Source organism: Medicago truncatula, chromosome 4 (genome assembly GCF_003473485.1).
Source record: "Medicago truncatula cultivar Jemalong A17 chromosome 4, MtrunA17r5.0-ANR, whole genome shotgun sequence".
Classification (NCBI taxonomy): Eukaryota; Viridiplantae; Streptophyta; class Magnoliopsida; order Fabales; family Fabaceae; genus Medicago; species Medicago truncatula.
In genome coordinates, this window is record NC_053045.1 from 496,039 (window position 1) to 512,500 (window position 16,462).

Consider the following 16,462-nt stretch of genomic DNA (forward strand, 5'->3'; position numbering starts at 1 on the left):
TTTCTTCTATTGATAAACAAACATGTCTGAATCAATTTTGAGTTTTCTAAATTAATTTTGATCCTCTAAAAATGGGGTAGTTGATTTAAAAAAAGAAAAGCTTGTTGAGTAATCATGGGCACATGGATTACGTCTTGCAAACATATGGAAAGTAGACTAACCCATGTTGGTAATCTCAATAATATTTGCTTCTCTCTCTCTCTCTCTCTCTCTCTCTCTCTCTCTCTCTCTCTACTCAAAGCTATATACAAAGAAACCAATAAAAGAACCTCACACACACTCTCACACTCACACATACACACATTAGTGCTTCTCTCTATAGTATTCCCTACCTTGCTACATTCTAGGGAGAAAGAAAAAAAAATGGCTTTTACTTCTTCACTCAAAACAACCCTAAGGATCTGACACTCTTCAATGTTCATCAATTCTTCCACCCCTTTTCAGTATTAATCTTTTTCAACTCTTTTCTTTCACAAAATGTCTCCAAGTTTTGATTTTTCCAACTGGGGTTGGGTTAAAAATTCTTCAAATTCAACTTCAACTTCAAAGAAAGGTGGTAACCCTGTTGTTGTTACTATGGGAAATCCAAATTACTCAGTGCTTCAAATAAATGGTCCTGATTCAGCATTTCAACCAGTTGAGAAAGATAGAACCAGAAATGCTAAACAATTCACATGGGTTTTACTTCTCAAAGCTCATAAAGCTATTGGTTTCATTGCTTGGTTTGGAAATTGTGTTTGTTCATTGTTAAGTTCTGTTAAAAAAAGAGTATTTTTTGATGCTGTGGAAAGTGAAAATGAGAGTGATAAATCTATGAAAGCAAAGTTGCTTTTTAGAGTGATTGCTACATTTTTGGTTATGGCTTTAGCATTTCTTTTGTTTGAACTTGTTGCTCATTTCAAAGGGTTGTACTATTTTCATAATCATAATTTGCACATTCCACAAAATTGGGAGATTAAAGGGTTGTTTCATGAGGTTTATGTTAGTTGGTTGAGGTTTAGAGTTGATTATATTGCATCAACAATTCAATATCTTTCAAATTTCTGCATAGTTTTGTTCTTGATTCAGTCTGTGGATAGAATGGTTTTGTGTCTTGGTTGCTTTTGGATCAAGTACAAAAAGATTAAACCTTTGATTGCTGATGGAAATGTTGAAGATGATTTGGAAGGTTCCAACCATGGCTTTCCTCTGGTACTTGTTCAGATTCCTATGTGCAATGAGAAAGAGGTGACACTTTTCTCTTATTCATGGTTTTTCTGTACTTGGTTAGTACTTACCTTCTGATTTTTATTTGTATTTTTATTTTAAAAAGAAAAAGGGAAAACAAAATTGTCGGTGGCGACCTTATTTCAAAACTAGTCAATCATCAAGTAAGGCCACTTAATGTTTGTTTTGTTGTGCTGCTTCAAAAGTTGTTTTTGAATTAATTGATTCAGGGTAAACACGAGTTTAATGTAAAATGATTTATGTTTCGTAAAAGTTGGTTGAACGGTAAATTTGAGGGTAAAAATTAATTGTCGAGTCAAAAAAGCTTCAATTTTTGGCGTCAAGTTAGAATCAGTTGCAGAGGTAAAATCAATTCTACTCGACAACATTCAAACATGTCAAAAATCAATTCTACACTTCTAGAATCAAATTTACCTACTCCAGAAGTGGAACTAAACTGTTTTTTTTTTCCCCTTGGTATATGCTATCCGTTAGTGATTTCAAAGGAAGTAACTAGTGGAGTATAGTTGACTACATGATGCTACTGTTTTGAATTTATTGATTAGTACTTTTTGCTACTTAAACATTTGATTTTATGGATAAGTAATCTTTGCTGGCAGTAATTAAGGATGATGATGATGAGTTTGGTATTCAATGTAGGTATATGAACAATCTATATCTGCAGTCTGTCAACTTGATTGGCCAAAAGATCGGTTGCTCGTTCAAGTTCTTGACGACTCTGATGATGAGAGCATACAGTGGTTGATCAAAGCAGAAGTCACGAAGTGGAGTCAGAAAGGTGTCAATATCATCTACCGTCATAGGAAGTATAGAACTGGTTATAAAGCAGGAAACCTCAAGTCTGCGATGAACTGTGATTATGTGAAGGATTATGAGTTTGTTGCAATTTTCGATGCCGATTTCCAACCGTGTCCTGATTTCCTCAAGCAAACTGTTCCTCATTTTAAGGTAACTAAATTTGCTTTTTGTTTCTTGGTATTTCATCATAATATATCTATCCATCAGTTTTAGATTTTCATTTTCAAGTTTTGGTTTGCAGGGAAATCCTGAGTTGGCATTGGTTCAAGCTAGGTGGACTTTTGTGAACAAGGAAGAGAACTTACTCACAAGACTTCAAAATATTAATTTGTGCTTCCACTTTGAAGTTGAACAACAAGTTAATGGAATCTTCCTTAACTTTTTTGGTTTTAATGGAACTGCTGGTGTTTGGAGAATAAAGGCACTTGAAGAATCTGGTGGCTGGCTTGAGCGAACAACTGTCGAAGACATGGATATAGCCGTCCGAGCCCATCTCAATGGTTGGAAGTTTATCTATCTCAATGATGTAAAGGTAACCTTTTCTGGTCTCAATATATTGATCTTTAATTTATCTTCAGCAAACAATGTCAGTTTTAGTATATTCCGATTCTGTATGTTTGGATCTACGGTGACGAAAAACGATTTTAGTTAAAGCAAGTTTCAAGTAAAACGATTTATGTTTGGTTACATTCACTTGAAGGTGACTTGAGCAATAAATTTGACTGTTAAGTGTAGAAAATCACATTTGTGGACAAAATCAATTCTTATTGAGAACCACCCAATAACAATATCAAACGAGTCTTCAGAATCACTTTAGAATGAACTTAATCTGAGTGAAGTAATTATCCGAAGTGATTAAAAGCTATGTTTCACTAATTTTTGGAATGAAAAAACTGTGAAAATATTAAATTTGAGTTGCAGTTTTGGTCTAAACATTAAGAACATTATTTTCAGGTGCTTTGTGAGCTTCCTGAATCATATGAAGCTTATAAGAAACAACAACATCGATGGCATTCCGGTCCGATGCAACTCTTTCGTTTGTGCCTTCCAGCGATCATAACCTCTAAGGTAAAGTATTTTTGTTTCATTGTTTCCCATTGCACAATTTCCACGGAAAAAAAATAAAAAACAATCTAAGCATTTTTTGGTTTTCATATTATTGCAGATTGCATTCTGGAAGAAAACAAATCTTATTTTTCTATTCTTTCTACTTAGAAAGCTCATCCTCCCATTCTATTCTTTCACATTATTCTGCATCATTCTTCCATTAACAATGTTTGTTCCCGAAGCCGAGCTTCCTATTTGGGTTATATGTTACATTCCTGTATTCATGTCATTCTTGAACATTCTTCCCGCCCCGAAATCCTTTCCCTTCCTCGTACCTTACCTATTGTTTGAGAACACGATGTCCGTGACCAAATTCAACGCCATGGTATCCGGTTTGTTCCAGTTAGGAAGTTCATACGAATGGATCGTTACCAAAAAATCTGGCCGCGCATCAGAGCCTGACCTATTAGCTGCCGAAGAACGCGATTCAAAGGCAATGAGTCTCCAACTTCATAGAGGGACTTCTGATAGCGGTCTTTCTGAGCTTAACAAGATAAAGGAATTTCAAGAAATTGTTCCACCGAAGAAAATGAACAAGATATATAAGAAAGAGCTTGCACTTGCATTTTTGCTGCTAACGGCTGCAATTAGGAGCCTGTTATCGGCGCAAGGGATGCATTTCTACTACTTATTATTCCAAGGTGTGTCGTTCCTCCTTGTAGGTTTGGATTTAATTGGAGAACAAATGAGCTAGCAGGTCGGAATGAAAAGGACGTGTAAATTAGAAAATTGATGGTTATACAGATAAATAATTGAAGAGGACGACCGATATAGATTGCTGCTAGACAGTCTGTTTTGGCAGTTATATTCAATGTTCCTGAAAATGGCTCGGGTAAAATGCTAAAAGCCGCCGCGTGTCAAATCATAGATAAGTTTGTGAAGTGTCTTTATAGAAACTTTTCTGTTTTCTTGTCCTTTGATTGTTGTCCACAGTACAATAATTTTATTTTTTTTCCCTTGTAAGATAAACTGATTCATTTTATCATTTATCTATGCCACACTACTGTATCACATTTGGTTCATTTGTATCTTTCGAATGACATGTAAAGATTCATTGCAACTTAGATTCTCTGCAGTTAAGATATCAATGCATTAACATAGTCATGCGATCTCAGCCGTCCGTATATAAAATCAGATAATATACAGGGAAACCATTCAGTTATGTCTAATATTGTGAGCCTGTCATAAATTTTCTTACAAGTCCAAATCACATGGTACAAACTCTCTAAAAGCTATCACCAAGCAACTTGTGACTCACTTTTGAAATACTTTATCTACAACTCCCAACAACCAAATATATTCACTTAATTGAAGGTTTATGTGTATGGACCCAAATTTCATTTACATGCCACTATGCACAAAGCAAAAACTTTATTTAAAATCCTTGTTATTATAGTAAAGTTAAATGTGCTCTTGGTCTCTGCAAAATGCCCTACCCTTCATTGAAGTTGAAATCCCCACTCATTCTCATAATTGGTCTTGCTACAAAAATTCATGTTAGTACTTGACACGCAGGCTAACAAGTTGCAGGGTCCATTTCTAGAAACGTATAGTAAATGAAGGACCAAATTTTTAATATAAGTTAGCCTAGTATGTAAAGCTTAGCTCAACTAAGTATTGACAATGTCGACGTTGTTAGGTTTGACACTTTCATTTTGATTCGAAATTCAAGACCATGCAGTTGTGTGTGTGAATTTCAGTGGTGTTTATCACTTATTCTGCATACAAAATAAAATACAAGTTAATTTAACTTAAATGATAGATATTTTGTAGGAACTAAATATGGAGTTTATATAAATTAGGTTTATTTGTGACATAACGCATTAAAACTATTTAGAATGGTAAATGAAAATGTCGGCAGGCAGTAGAGTTTTTTAGGGAAAAAAGAAAGTAGTGAATGAGAATTGGTTCACTAATATGGAGTTTTTGGCCTTAGATTTATTTAGAAAGGGATGAAAGTTGTACCAATGTCCCACATTGGACCCAATTTGTTTTAATTCAAATTTAGGCATAGCCAAATATATTTATTATTGTAATGCCTTAGGGTATATGCTGCCCCTATAGCAATCGTTGTTCCAATAATGGTAGGACACATAAACAGATACCCCTCAAGGTTTGTGGACCCAACTGCCTCCACAAAGCATTTTCTTTTCTGCTTTTGAAATACTTGAGTCCTAAATCCATCATAGCAAATAATTATACTAATTCTTAGTACTTTACTAAGAGACTATTGTCTAAAATTTACACGTTTAGTCTCAATAAAATGTTACTTTATGTTTTTTTCTTATGCGTTTATATGACCTGTCCACTTTACCAACTAACATTTAGTATAGTGTATTCTTTTACTTTTAGAGATTTAATTTATATAAAGTTTTAATTTTTTATTGATACGAAATTTCTACCGTCGCTTAACGGTGACTAATCTCTGTCGAAGAATATATGGAACACACAAGGTGGTTTCTTCCCTTTCAATCGAATTTTTTCATAAAGCCTGCAATCGAATCCATGAACACATACTTAAGAGGTCTATGTTCCTTACCATTTAGACCAATCCATTATCGAAATTTATATATACTTTTAACGCAGATAATTTTTAAATTGTCAATCAACCATCATCTTCAGGTTATTAGAATTTAGAAATATTTAACATTTATCTTAATCACTTTTAAAATTACACACATAATTGATCGTAAAGTGTTGATAGTGTAAAATTTTTATGTTGTTGTATATCATAATTAAACTCTTACTTTTGCACAGGGACATAAAAGGTACAATTTTATAATTTGTTCCATGTCATTTTGTCTTACCCTTACTTTGGAATTTGGATGTCAAAAATATGTAAGCAAGTGGAGCAGGGCTTTATCTTGGTGTCCTCTCCCTTTCCTTGTTTAAAATTTACAATAAAAAAAAATAAAAGGTAAAAGGTTTAACTACACCAACTTTTATTCAAACTATCGTTAAAAAATAAACTTTTATTTCAAACGGACAATCTTTGACAAAATCAATTGCGTTTAAGATTTGCAAATTTTTTTAGCCTGTCTCTATCGAGTTCATGTTTAGATTAGACAAATTTTAATGTGCAATATCTTTATAAGTGGTTTATCATGGATCGATATTTAAAAAATGTTCAAAATTTCAACAACGATAAACATTGTCTTTTTTTTATAGATCAGCCATCGTCTTTTAATAGTGGAGGTTAATGATCCTTGTCATTTTTACAATTGAGATAATGACTCAATTGATATCAATTCGCTCAAAACAACATAAAATAAATATATAATTTTCAATTTCTAAGATTATCACCAATCGTCTTAGAATTTATGATAATTTTAAATATTTATCAACAGTGGATTAGTGAATCATTTATGAAGGTAGTCAACCTTAGAACTTGGCGTTTAAATTATTCTAGTGAGAAGTAAAATTGATCAAAAAAAAAAAAAATGATTCTGACGGATTTAGGTGCTCGTAGTTTATTTGTCTCTAGTCGAAAATTTGTAGTTTAAAGCTTGAAGTGTTAATCTTAAATTTTAGTGGGTCTAGTGATCAATTTTGCCTAAAATACTAGGGAAGCGACATGTAGTAGAATATTACAATCGAAATTTGTAAATGTTGTATATAATTTTATCAAAAATTCAAATAACATCTCTATTTTAAATTTCAAGTGATGAATTAGAACATTCTTTAACATAAAGGTGCGTGCATTAATGCTTTTGCATTAAGTTACATCAATAATTTTAGTGACCACACAAGGCTCTAAATTTTGAACAAGTCCTTTTATTGTCGAACACAAGTTTAGGCACACCCACATAAAAGAAAAATATAAAATTAACTTTTTTATTACTTTTAAAATAATTAAAATAATAATATATGAAGTTTATATTTTATGAGTATGCATAAGAAATTTGTATTTCATCTTGTGACCATATAAGAACAATCTCTAAATTAAACAATGCAAACTCAAAAAAGAGGAACAAAGCGATTCAACTCATTTTTGTTGTTATATATTTGAGATCAAACGGTGTGACAAAAAAAAAAAAACTCACCATCAAATAGTAGAAGAATCAAAATAAAGAAAATGGAATAGAAAAAAAAATAAAGAAAATGGAATAGAAAAATAAACTAACCCACCAATATGATTTTTTTTTTTTTACAAAAATAAACGATATTCATTCATTCAAATCGATAGAGTACATTGATACAGTACAAATTCAAATTCGCTAAAAACAAAAACGATGAATCTGTGAACAAACTCACAACATCCATGTTAATAGCATAAAACGTCAAAGTACCTACGCCTACAAATATGACTATATTCATTTCTTCGGAATACTCATGTCTCCGGATCTGCAATGTTGTAGACGCCAAAGTCATTGTCATTGATTGGATCTGCACTTGCTCAAAGCTAATTTTTCAACCTGAATCAAATAAACACCGCACTAAGACGGGAAATAAAAAACACACCGCACAAAGACGGGAAATCAAAACAAACAGAGTCGTTCAGAGAAAACGAAATCACAAAAATAAACGAAAGGAAACAGAAAATATGTAAAATCACTTATTCAATTAGGATATAAGGAAAAACAATTCGGATGGTGATTTTTGGGTCAAAATTGACCATAAATCACCCCTCTAAAAAGAAGAAGAAAGGGGTGACGGCTAGGGTTTGAGAAGGAGAGAAGAGAGAGGGGAAGAGAGGTCTCTTAACCAATGTGATCTTCTTTCCTTATTTCCTTTTCATTTTATTACATGTGAATTTGTAATTAATTGTGTCTAAATATCATGTGTTGGCTCTCTAACCATCTAAGTATTTATCAATCCGTATATCAAGAAGAAAGAAATATATTTTTTTTTAGTAAAACTGAGAAATACTTTGGTGGTTACAATTTCAAATAAAAATTGTTTGGATGCACACACAAAAAACTCTTGCAATTTAATTATATCTTTATTAAAATCATAATTATTTCTTTTTCTACTTTTTTTTTTGTCTAGACGCCTTAATGACGTGCCTAAATATTATGATCACATATGTTCAGGTCATACATTGTCTAATATAGAAATTTTAACGCACATCTATGACTGAACATATGGAACGTGACTCGAGTGATCCATATGGTGACTTGATAGTAGATTGTTCAAAAGATTTTGGATAAACTTTAATACCATTTTAAAATTTATGATAATTTTAATTCATCCATACAAAACCGACCTATAATATGATAACCGTCTCCAATTATAGTTTAAACTTCAACCATATCCTATTCAAACATGTGAGACTCATAACATGAATTTGAGGCTTTTTTTTCTCTACACATAAACTCTTAGACTCCACTATTTTTCAACACTGTTTTACATAAACATTATATATCCATATATAAGAGATGTTCTCTTTTTCTCTAAAAAAAAAAAAGAGAGGTTCTTTTTCAACCTCTTACATTTCTAAGAAAATCACACATATATTCAGTAGTATACTCAAACCAAAAAAATGAGTTTTTGTTGGAAGTATACTTTCTGAAATATTATTATATATGCATACTTTCAAAATGACTTTGAGAATGAGATAACAACCTCCCAAATATAATTGAATTTACATTTATCCTAAGAAAGACATTAAATGGTGCTTGTACATCATTACATTTTTCATCCCTCTGTGAAGGTGAATATGAGGTGAGTCAGTGAATGTTCTTTACCTTGGGCCTCCTTGAGCATTCCTTTTTTTATGTCATACATACATACATGTCACATGAAACTAACTATAGTGTAAAATGAACTGAATATTGACAAGAAACTCAACTGCATGTTAATTACTCATTGAGTTGTTGTGTCTTCTTATTTGTGGTGTTGAATGCGTTCGTTCATCTTTTTCACGTGAAGCACAATCTTATGTCAAACAGCTGTGTTATTTTGGAATACAATTTGTTAACACACTCTACATATACATATTTGTTGGATTCAATATAATGCTGAGTCGTCGTTAGTCTTCTATTGATTATAAATAAGTTATATGTTAGTTGTATAAAAGAGGTAAATTATATAGTTAATATCTTAAGTTTTGGATAGAGATTTGATGTTGGATATCTTAGTGGTTTTGAAACATTAATTGACTCGTTGGAGGTTACAACGTTACACCGAACTTTCTAACATGTATTGTCATTGCTCCGTTTAAGCTTCTGGGAGTGTGAGAGTGGATATGATATGTACATTAGATCATTGTATGTAATCTCCCATCAATGTAAATAAACTAAAAATTTTAGGGTTAAATATGTTTTTGGTCCCTATAAATATGTCAATTTTTTGTTTTAGTTCCTCTAAAATTTTCCTTCAACTTTTAGTCCCTATAAAATTTTCAATCTTCACTTTTGGTCCCTCTTTTAAAGTAAACTCATATGTAGAATTCATATTATTTAATAAAATTTTCCAGAAAAATTCAAAATATTATAAGAATCACTCCAAAAAAAATTCAGAATTTTTTAACAAAACATGAATTTAATATGAATTTTTATATTGTTTATGGTTAAAAATTCATATTTAATTTTTGTTTTGTTAAAAAAATCTAATTTTTTTTAGGAATTGTAACATTTCTGCACAATTTCATTAAAAAATACAAAAATTAAATTAAAAATAGGGACCAAAAGTAGTGATTGAAAATTTTTTAGGGACTAAAAGTTGAAGGAAAATTTTAGAGGGACTAAAACGAAAAGTTGACATATTTATAGGGACCAAAAACATATTTAACCCAAAATTTTATATATGGTAGATATTATTTAATAACGTTTCATGTAAACATTTTTTGTTTGATTGTTAACGTTGCACGTAAACAAATGAAAGTACATAGTGTTTGATTGTTAACGTTGCACGTTGCACCCATTATTTCCATACACCTTTGTACACCCCATGCATTAGGAAGAGAGAAGAGGAGAGAAAAGAGAAAGTGTGCTTGTACGGGGTCCACGTGACTACGTGTCAGATTTTTGTGTGGGTGTCAAAGGGTGTATTGTCACCTAAGGGTGTCTATGTATCATTACTCTTTTTTTTATATGTCAAAATATACCGTATTATGCAGAGAGAGGAAGGATCAATGCTTAAGTGATTTCTTCAACCTAATTGTTAAAATATATATTCAAAATGCTCTCGCAACAATTATGAATTTTTCAAGCAAGCATATTCTCATATAAATTAAAATTATAACATCCCAATTTTGTTAAATAAAAACGGTGACTTTTCTACAAATAAGGCCACGTTTCGAAAGAGTATGAAGTACTTATTTAGTTATGTTTTGAAATGAGTATTTTAAGCATTTACTCTATAAGCATCCTTTTCGATGCAACGAAACTGTGTTGGTATTAGTATATGTATTCGAAGGTTGTTTTGATGGAACGAGATCGTGTTGGTATTGGTATGTATATTCGAAGGTTGTTTGATGTTGCCTTAAACCAAAAAAGTTATTTGGTGTTGGCTCGAACAATTTAGTTTTCTCCCATATATTTTATGGATGAGAGGGAAGCGTATGATTTGTTGGGTCCTTTGAATTTAATTTGTTGTCTTCAGCTGAACAATGTTGATTTTGAACTTTATTTTAAGTGGATTCTTGATAATTTTCTTCTCTCACATTCATAGACGACTATGTTGATTGCGAACACCTTTGCTTAATTGATATATCTTCAGTAATATTCTTACATGTATTGCTCCTATTGTCCAATTATATCTAATGAAACAACTTAATGTTGCTTCTTTCAAACAAAATTTGTTTATTCAAGCATGCTCTAGATTTTTAAAGACTTTTCACAAACAAACTTTCATAATAAAAAAAGCATAAACTTATTTTAACGAGGAACTATTCCAAGCTGAGTAAAAGTATTGTATAGTTTCAACAAACCTTAAAAAAAGAATATTATTTTCTGTTTACAGATATTGACCCAAAATACTTAATTGATATTTTTTTTTATCAAGTAATCTAGTGACTTTAGCTCATACATTTTAAATGTGGAGAAGTAAGGTGTCCTGAGTTCGAACAAGAAATATGGTGTTTGAGGTTCGAACCCCAACCCCTACATATAATATGCAATATCTCTACCAACTAAGCTAAGCTAATATGGCACGACACATGTTAAAATGTCAAAAATAAAAATTATTATTAGAAATCGTGCCAATTTATTTTTAAAAAAGTTAGAAATTATTTTTTCAATAAATACTTGCTATGAGTGAATCATTAACATGTACCCTAACATCAGTCTTATATATAATATACCAAAAGTAGGATGAAGAAGGCTTAAACCTACCAAGAACGTGTGATGAAGAAACTTGTCTATTTGTGAAACAGTAAACCATACCAAACGATATTTGGACATAACTGGCCAAAGCTACCATAACCATGCAATCATTTGGACCCTTCTTTAAAGGTTGTCATCAAACTTGGCCCTTATTGCCAAATGCTTTGTCCCTCTGCTTCCAGATATACTGTTATTCCTGAAATACAATGACCTCCCACCGACAAATCTCAACCAAAAAAACCATCTCAACAAAAATGACAACTTGGAAAATGGACATCTCACCTTATACACTGCATGTCTGTTTTGCAGACTACAAACTCATGTGGATCACATTTGTCTTTATGAGTTTTTTTGTATACAATTTGTAGAACAGTCACACATATGTGACATATCAATGAAGCATGGACACTCATCGGATTAGACGTGTTCAGGTGTCAGACACGTGTCCGACACCGACAGTTATAATTACACTGAATTATGTGTTTTTTTTTTCCGATAGTTGTGTCAGTGTGTCAGTGTCGTGTCCGGTGTCCGTATCCGTGCTTCCTAGTGACATATCAACTCAGATTATTATCATATATTACCAGTTAATTTCAACTATAGACTTTTATGAATTGTAGGGCATATTAGATAACTAATAGTTTTCCACAGCCTTTTATAAATAACTTCAATTATAGACTTTTATGTGTTATTGTCAAGGAAAAAGGAAATGCAAATCACATGGAAAGTTGTAGGTCCCCAATGCACATGGAAAGTTGAGATAAGATACAGGAAGGAGTTTAATGAGAGTCGAAGTTCGAACCCTAACTACTAACATAGCATACTAACATTTGCCTATAAAAAAAACATGGAAAGTTGTAGCGTGTATTTTGAAAGCAATGGCTCTTCAAGATGCCACTGCGTGGGTGGAGCAAAGCTGCATCTTGAAGCTTCAACCGAATGAGCAGTTGAAGCCACAACCTGCCGCAGTTCTAAACACACTATCTATTCTAGGATTTTACAAAAAGAAAATGTACTCTGCAGTGTTTCAATAATTAAAGAATTCAATCAAAATGATTAGAGCCTATAAGGTACAAATTAGGGTTCCAAGGCTACAATTAAACATCGCTATGCTTCATAATCTAGCTCTATACCGAGTTGGCCTGTACAAGAACAGAAAACATTCTAGACAAAGTTATAATTCCGTAACATATGCCATAGAAACAGAAACTTAGTCATCTGCACGTCATTACTTAACAGACACATTGGTTGGTCTGCACAAATCTTTTAAACGAAAACGTTTCTTCACTGCGGTTCTTGTAATGATGTGTAATCTTTCACCATTAAAATCCCACCACATAATTTTTGTGGTATTTGTTCCAACTTATTTCCCTCTTGCCAAGCTTGCCCTACTGAAACACCTGGTCCTAGATAGCGAACATATATAACAATTTGATCGTTGAAAGGATAAGGATGTTTAACTGCAAAAATAAAATAAAATATTAAAATTGGGATATGTGATTACAAATCACAACCAACGCTACAAAAATTAAACAGCAGACAAGATAGCAATAAGCAATGGAAGAATGTATGTGTATTACAGGAGTCAGGATAAAATATGAACATGAAGAGAAACAGTATAACTAAAAACAATGGTGGAGATTGAATGGTTTTTGTGAGGGGGCCAATTTGTTTAATGTGTTTAGGTGCTTGTGGTTAGGGTGGTTTAATTCTAGTGACTTTTGCTTGCTAAATAGAGTCCGAACCCAGAACATTGCATAATACTAGCTCTTTTTTTTTTTTTTTGTTAAAAAATAAACAAACGCCAAAAAGACCCTTAAAGTGAAAGGAACCGAACACAGCATGCACAAAGCAGGCTTTGCTGCTGGACCAAGTGATGTCTTGGTTATATATGCACACAACATGATATATTTTATATAAAAAATGTCATGAGATGTGTATATACCTATTAAGAGTGAACCTTTGGCCTCCCTATGTCCCTATAAAGATCCACTACTAACCAGAAAAAGCCACCATGAGAACAATGTCACAAGAATACACTGTACAGATATTTCTCAGAGAACTTGATCGTTTAAGGGTTGAATATTAGTGACATCTAAAAATCAATATAAATTTTAACAAATTTACACACCACTGGCTCCTAAAACCACGATGAAGACTTCAGAAGCAAGGTGATTACACTATACACCCTCCGGTCATTATTATAAACAAAAATCAACATTTTAGATTCATTTAATGAATGAAATCTAAAATGTTGATTTTTGCTTATAATAGTGACCGGAGAGTGTAATAAGAAGATACTATAGGAATAAGCCTGCCCAGATATTCAATGAAGATCAGTGTAATTACCCCAATGTTTTTAAAACCAGATGGTTTAATTGGTGGAACCAGGAATCAACGAGTTCCTCGGTTGGTTTGATCTCGGTTACATTACAGTCTGATTGAAACGGACTTAGCTGGTTTTTATTTTTTACATTTTTTTATTTATCTTTACTCTTTAATACTTTTTTCTTTTTCATGTATTTGTCATCCGGCTGAACTGATTGAACCAATTAAATTATGACCCGGAGGTCTCACCAATTCAATCTTCAGTCTAGTTTTTAAAACAATGAATTACCCCTAATACATATAAATACATGAAACATCATTGAATATAAACTTGAAGAAGTAAATAATAAGATTATTCCTGAATGAAAAAAATAAAACATCCCCTACCTGGTCTAGGAAATCCTAGTGGAAGTTCTTTGATATCATACAGTCCATCCCCAAATTCATATGCTAAATCACAAGGCTGCTCAGTTGACAGCACTTCCTTAACTTGTGTCATCGTAAAATACAGAGGAGCGAAAGAATTAGCAAATGAAGCCAAAGCTGATCCGCCTGTGTGGTAGTGAAATTCACAAAATATGTTCATAGTAAGAACACTTAAATTAAGCTTGAAAAATAAAGAACCGCGTTGCAGTAATAGGAGAACAAATAAAACCCAAGTAGGAGAAATGAAATTCTTTAAAGAACATTAATTAATGCACACGATTACATCGATGTATAGAGGAAAACCAGCATGCTTTTACAACCTCATCAATAAACTTCTACAGTGCTAATATTGAAGCATTAAGACTGAGAAACCATGATTTAAAGAATTGGACAGATCAATAAACAGGTGAAGCTAAAATAAACTTGCATTATACTATTTTCACTTTTGGACAATCAAAATATACATAGATACAAATGGATAAAACTTAATAGCAAAGAAAACGGATCACATGTTAAATATCATAGAACAGTTTCAAGACTAGTACATGAGAAAGTAAAAAGCCTCTATCTATGTGTGCATGCGTGTGTGCATGTGTTGCTTTGTGACTAATAACTATTTTCCAAAACTTTGAATAAATATGTGTAATGAAGCGCCATATAAATATGTGGTAGTATTCAAGTCCATAAACTACATCTCTTTTGTGATTTCATTTTTTGGCTTACATGTTGCATGTAATTAGACATCAAAGTGACATTCATGATCAGACAAACAGTGGAATGTGGAGATATAATGAGCAGTGGTGTTCACGATTGATGGGGCACACTTCACTACAACAAGTGATTTTGTTAGGGAATTATGCATTTCTACGCCAATAATTAAGAACCTTACCAATAAGTCGTCCATAGGTCTTCCCATCCTTGCCAGAAAATATAGCCTTAAAAAGTAGCAAAACAGTCAGCCTAAGTTTTCAAATATACTGTACAAGAGGGAAAAAGCAAATAGGAAATTGAAAGTTTACCTTTCTGAATGAATTAATCCAGGAAATTGGCATTGGACCTATTTCAAAAAGTTTAATATTAAAAATCAGGTTTTTAAAGATCGAGACGTGCTAAAAATTAAAGGCGAATACACACAGAATCACAAAATGAATTTTGAGACAAAATGTACATTGAGGTACAACAACAACATAATGTTGGAAGAGAAAACTATCAAAGAAGGTAGGTTGAAGTTGCACAGAAAGAAACATTTACTAATTCAATTTAAAAGATTTTATTTCAGTAAATTCGAATTGGAAAAATCTTAGGTATAGTGGCTAGTGAGCAATACGAGAAGCCATGTTGTATTCATACTCCATCCATTACACTCCCTCTGACATTAGAACACAATGGAGTGTAATGAAGGAATGCATTTAAGCCCTGTTTGGATGAACTACTTAATTAAGCGCTTATAGCATAAGCGCTTATCATAAAAGTGCTTATGTATATGCTATTTCTAAAACAAAAGATAAAATAAAAGTCAAATTGTTTTCGCTTAAGCTATATGAGTTGTTTACTTAAGCTATCTTGAAGACTTACGAAAATAAGCTGAAAACAACTTACGTTTCCATAAGTTCTTCCAAGCAGTCTCATAGGGAGTTAAGACAGTTGATAAGTTCGAATAAGTCAATCCAAACAGGTCTTAATTCATTGTATTCAACTTAATTGTAACGAACACCACCAGAAGTAATTAATCACGATTCACTTCACTTACCTCCACTTGTTCGGCAGTTGTAATATTCAAGCATCACATCATCTTTGTTGGAGCTGATCAACAATGTAGATTCACTTTTCTTTACTAACTTGGGATCCTCATATCGTGTACCAGCTATCTGCCAAGCCATTGATATAAGTCTGCACAAATCCCTCAAAGATGTTCATACTCCCAAATTAAATAAGATCATGACAAAATATCAATTACAGTTTAGCATATTATGAGCTTATAAACAAAGGAGTGAAGAAAAGACCTAGGATTTATCAATAGCAGCAGTCGATGACGCCGTTCCTCCGGAATATCTTCAATTTTTTTCCTGAACATACAGATTAAAAGTGAGTGAGAGAAAGATTGGTTTCTTTAGGTTTAAGAATTTTCATTGATACAATTGCAACATGACTAAACCTACCAAGGAGTCAAGAACCTAGTTACAATGAACTCCCTTATGGTATGTAGGGTAGACAAGTAGATATACAACTAAATGCCTTCTTTACATTAGAAGAATAGCATTACATAATCACTATTGAAGATCATATCCAAATCCACCATATAAAGTGGT

The 16,462-nt window shown here is 32.4% G+C and overlaps 2 protein-coding genes across 2 annotated transcripts in view; one reads left to right on the forward strand and one right to left on the reverse strand.

The window, feature by feature from the left end:
* The first annotated feature begins 229 nt into the window (after window positions 1-229).
* Window positions 230-4,216, forward strand: LOC11434384 (probable xyloglucan glycosyltransferase 5). The gene is made up of 5 exons (XM_003604103.4): window positions 230-1,227; window positions 1,867-2,175; window positions 2,267-2,557; window positions 2,980-3,093; window positions 3,191-4,216. Exons 1-5 carry the CDS (start codon window positions 478-480, stop codon window positions 3,824-3,826), a joined length of 2,100 nt encoding a protein of 699 aa, XP_003604151.1. The 5' UTR covers window positions 230-477; the 3' UTR covers window positions 3,827-4,216.
* An 8,178-nt stretch (window positions 4,217-12,394) lies between these two features.
* The window catches only part of LOC11423726 (uncharacterized), a 6,344-nt gene continuing 2,276 nt past the window's right edge, over window positions 12,395-16,462 (reverse strand). Inside the window, exons 3-8 of the mRNA XM_003604105.4 lie at window positions 16,157-16,219; window positions 15,904-16,043; window positions 15,173-15,210; window positions 15,043-15,088; window positions 14,115-14,279; window positions 12,395-12,859 (exon numbers count right to left, since the gene is read on the reverse strand). Coding sequence (XP_003604153.1) covers window positions 12,684-12,859; window positions 14,115-14,279; window positions 15,043-15,088; window positions 15,173-15,210; window positions 15,904-16,043; window positions 16,157-16,219 — 628 coding nt within the window. The 3' untranslated portion in view covers window positions 12,395-12,683. The remainder of the gene's footprint in view (window positions 12,860-14,114; window positions 14,280-15,042; window positions 15,089-15,172; window positions 15,211-15,903; window positions 16,044-16,156; window positions 16,220-16,462) is intronic.

Excerpts from the sequence above, each read along its gene's own strand:
- LOC11434384 (XM_003604103.4), top strand. The coding sequence starts at position 478 with ATGTCTCCAAGTTTTGATTTTTCCAACTGGGGTTGGGTTAAAAATTCT. Across the intron at positions 2,176-2,266 it reads AAACTGTTCCTCATTTTAAG|GGAAATCCTGAGTTGGCATT; the intron begins GTAACTAAATTT and ends TTTGGTTTGCAG. Across the intron at positions 2,558-2,979 it reads TCTATCTCAATGATGTAAAG|GTGCTTTGTGAGCTTCCTGA; the intron begins GTAACCTTTTCT and ends CATTATTTTCAG.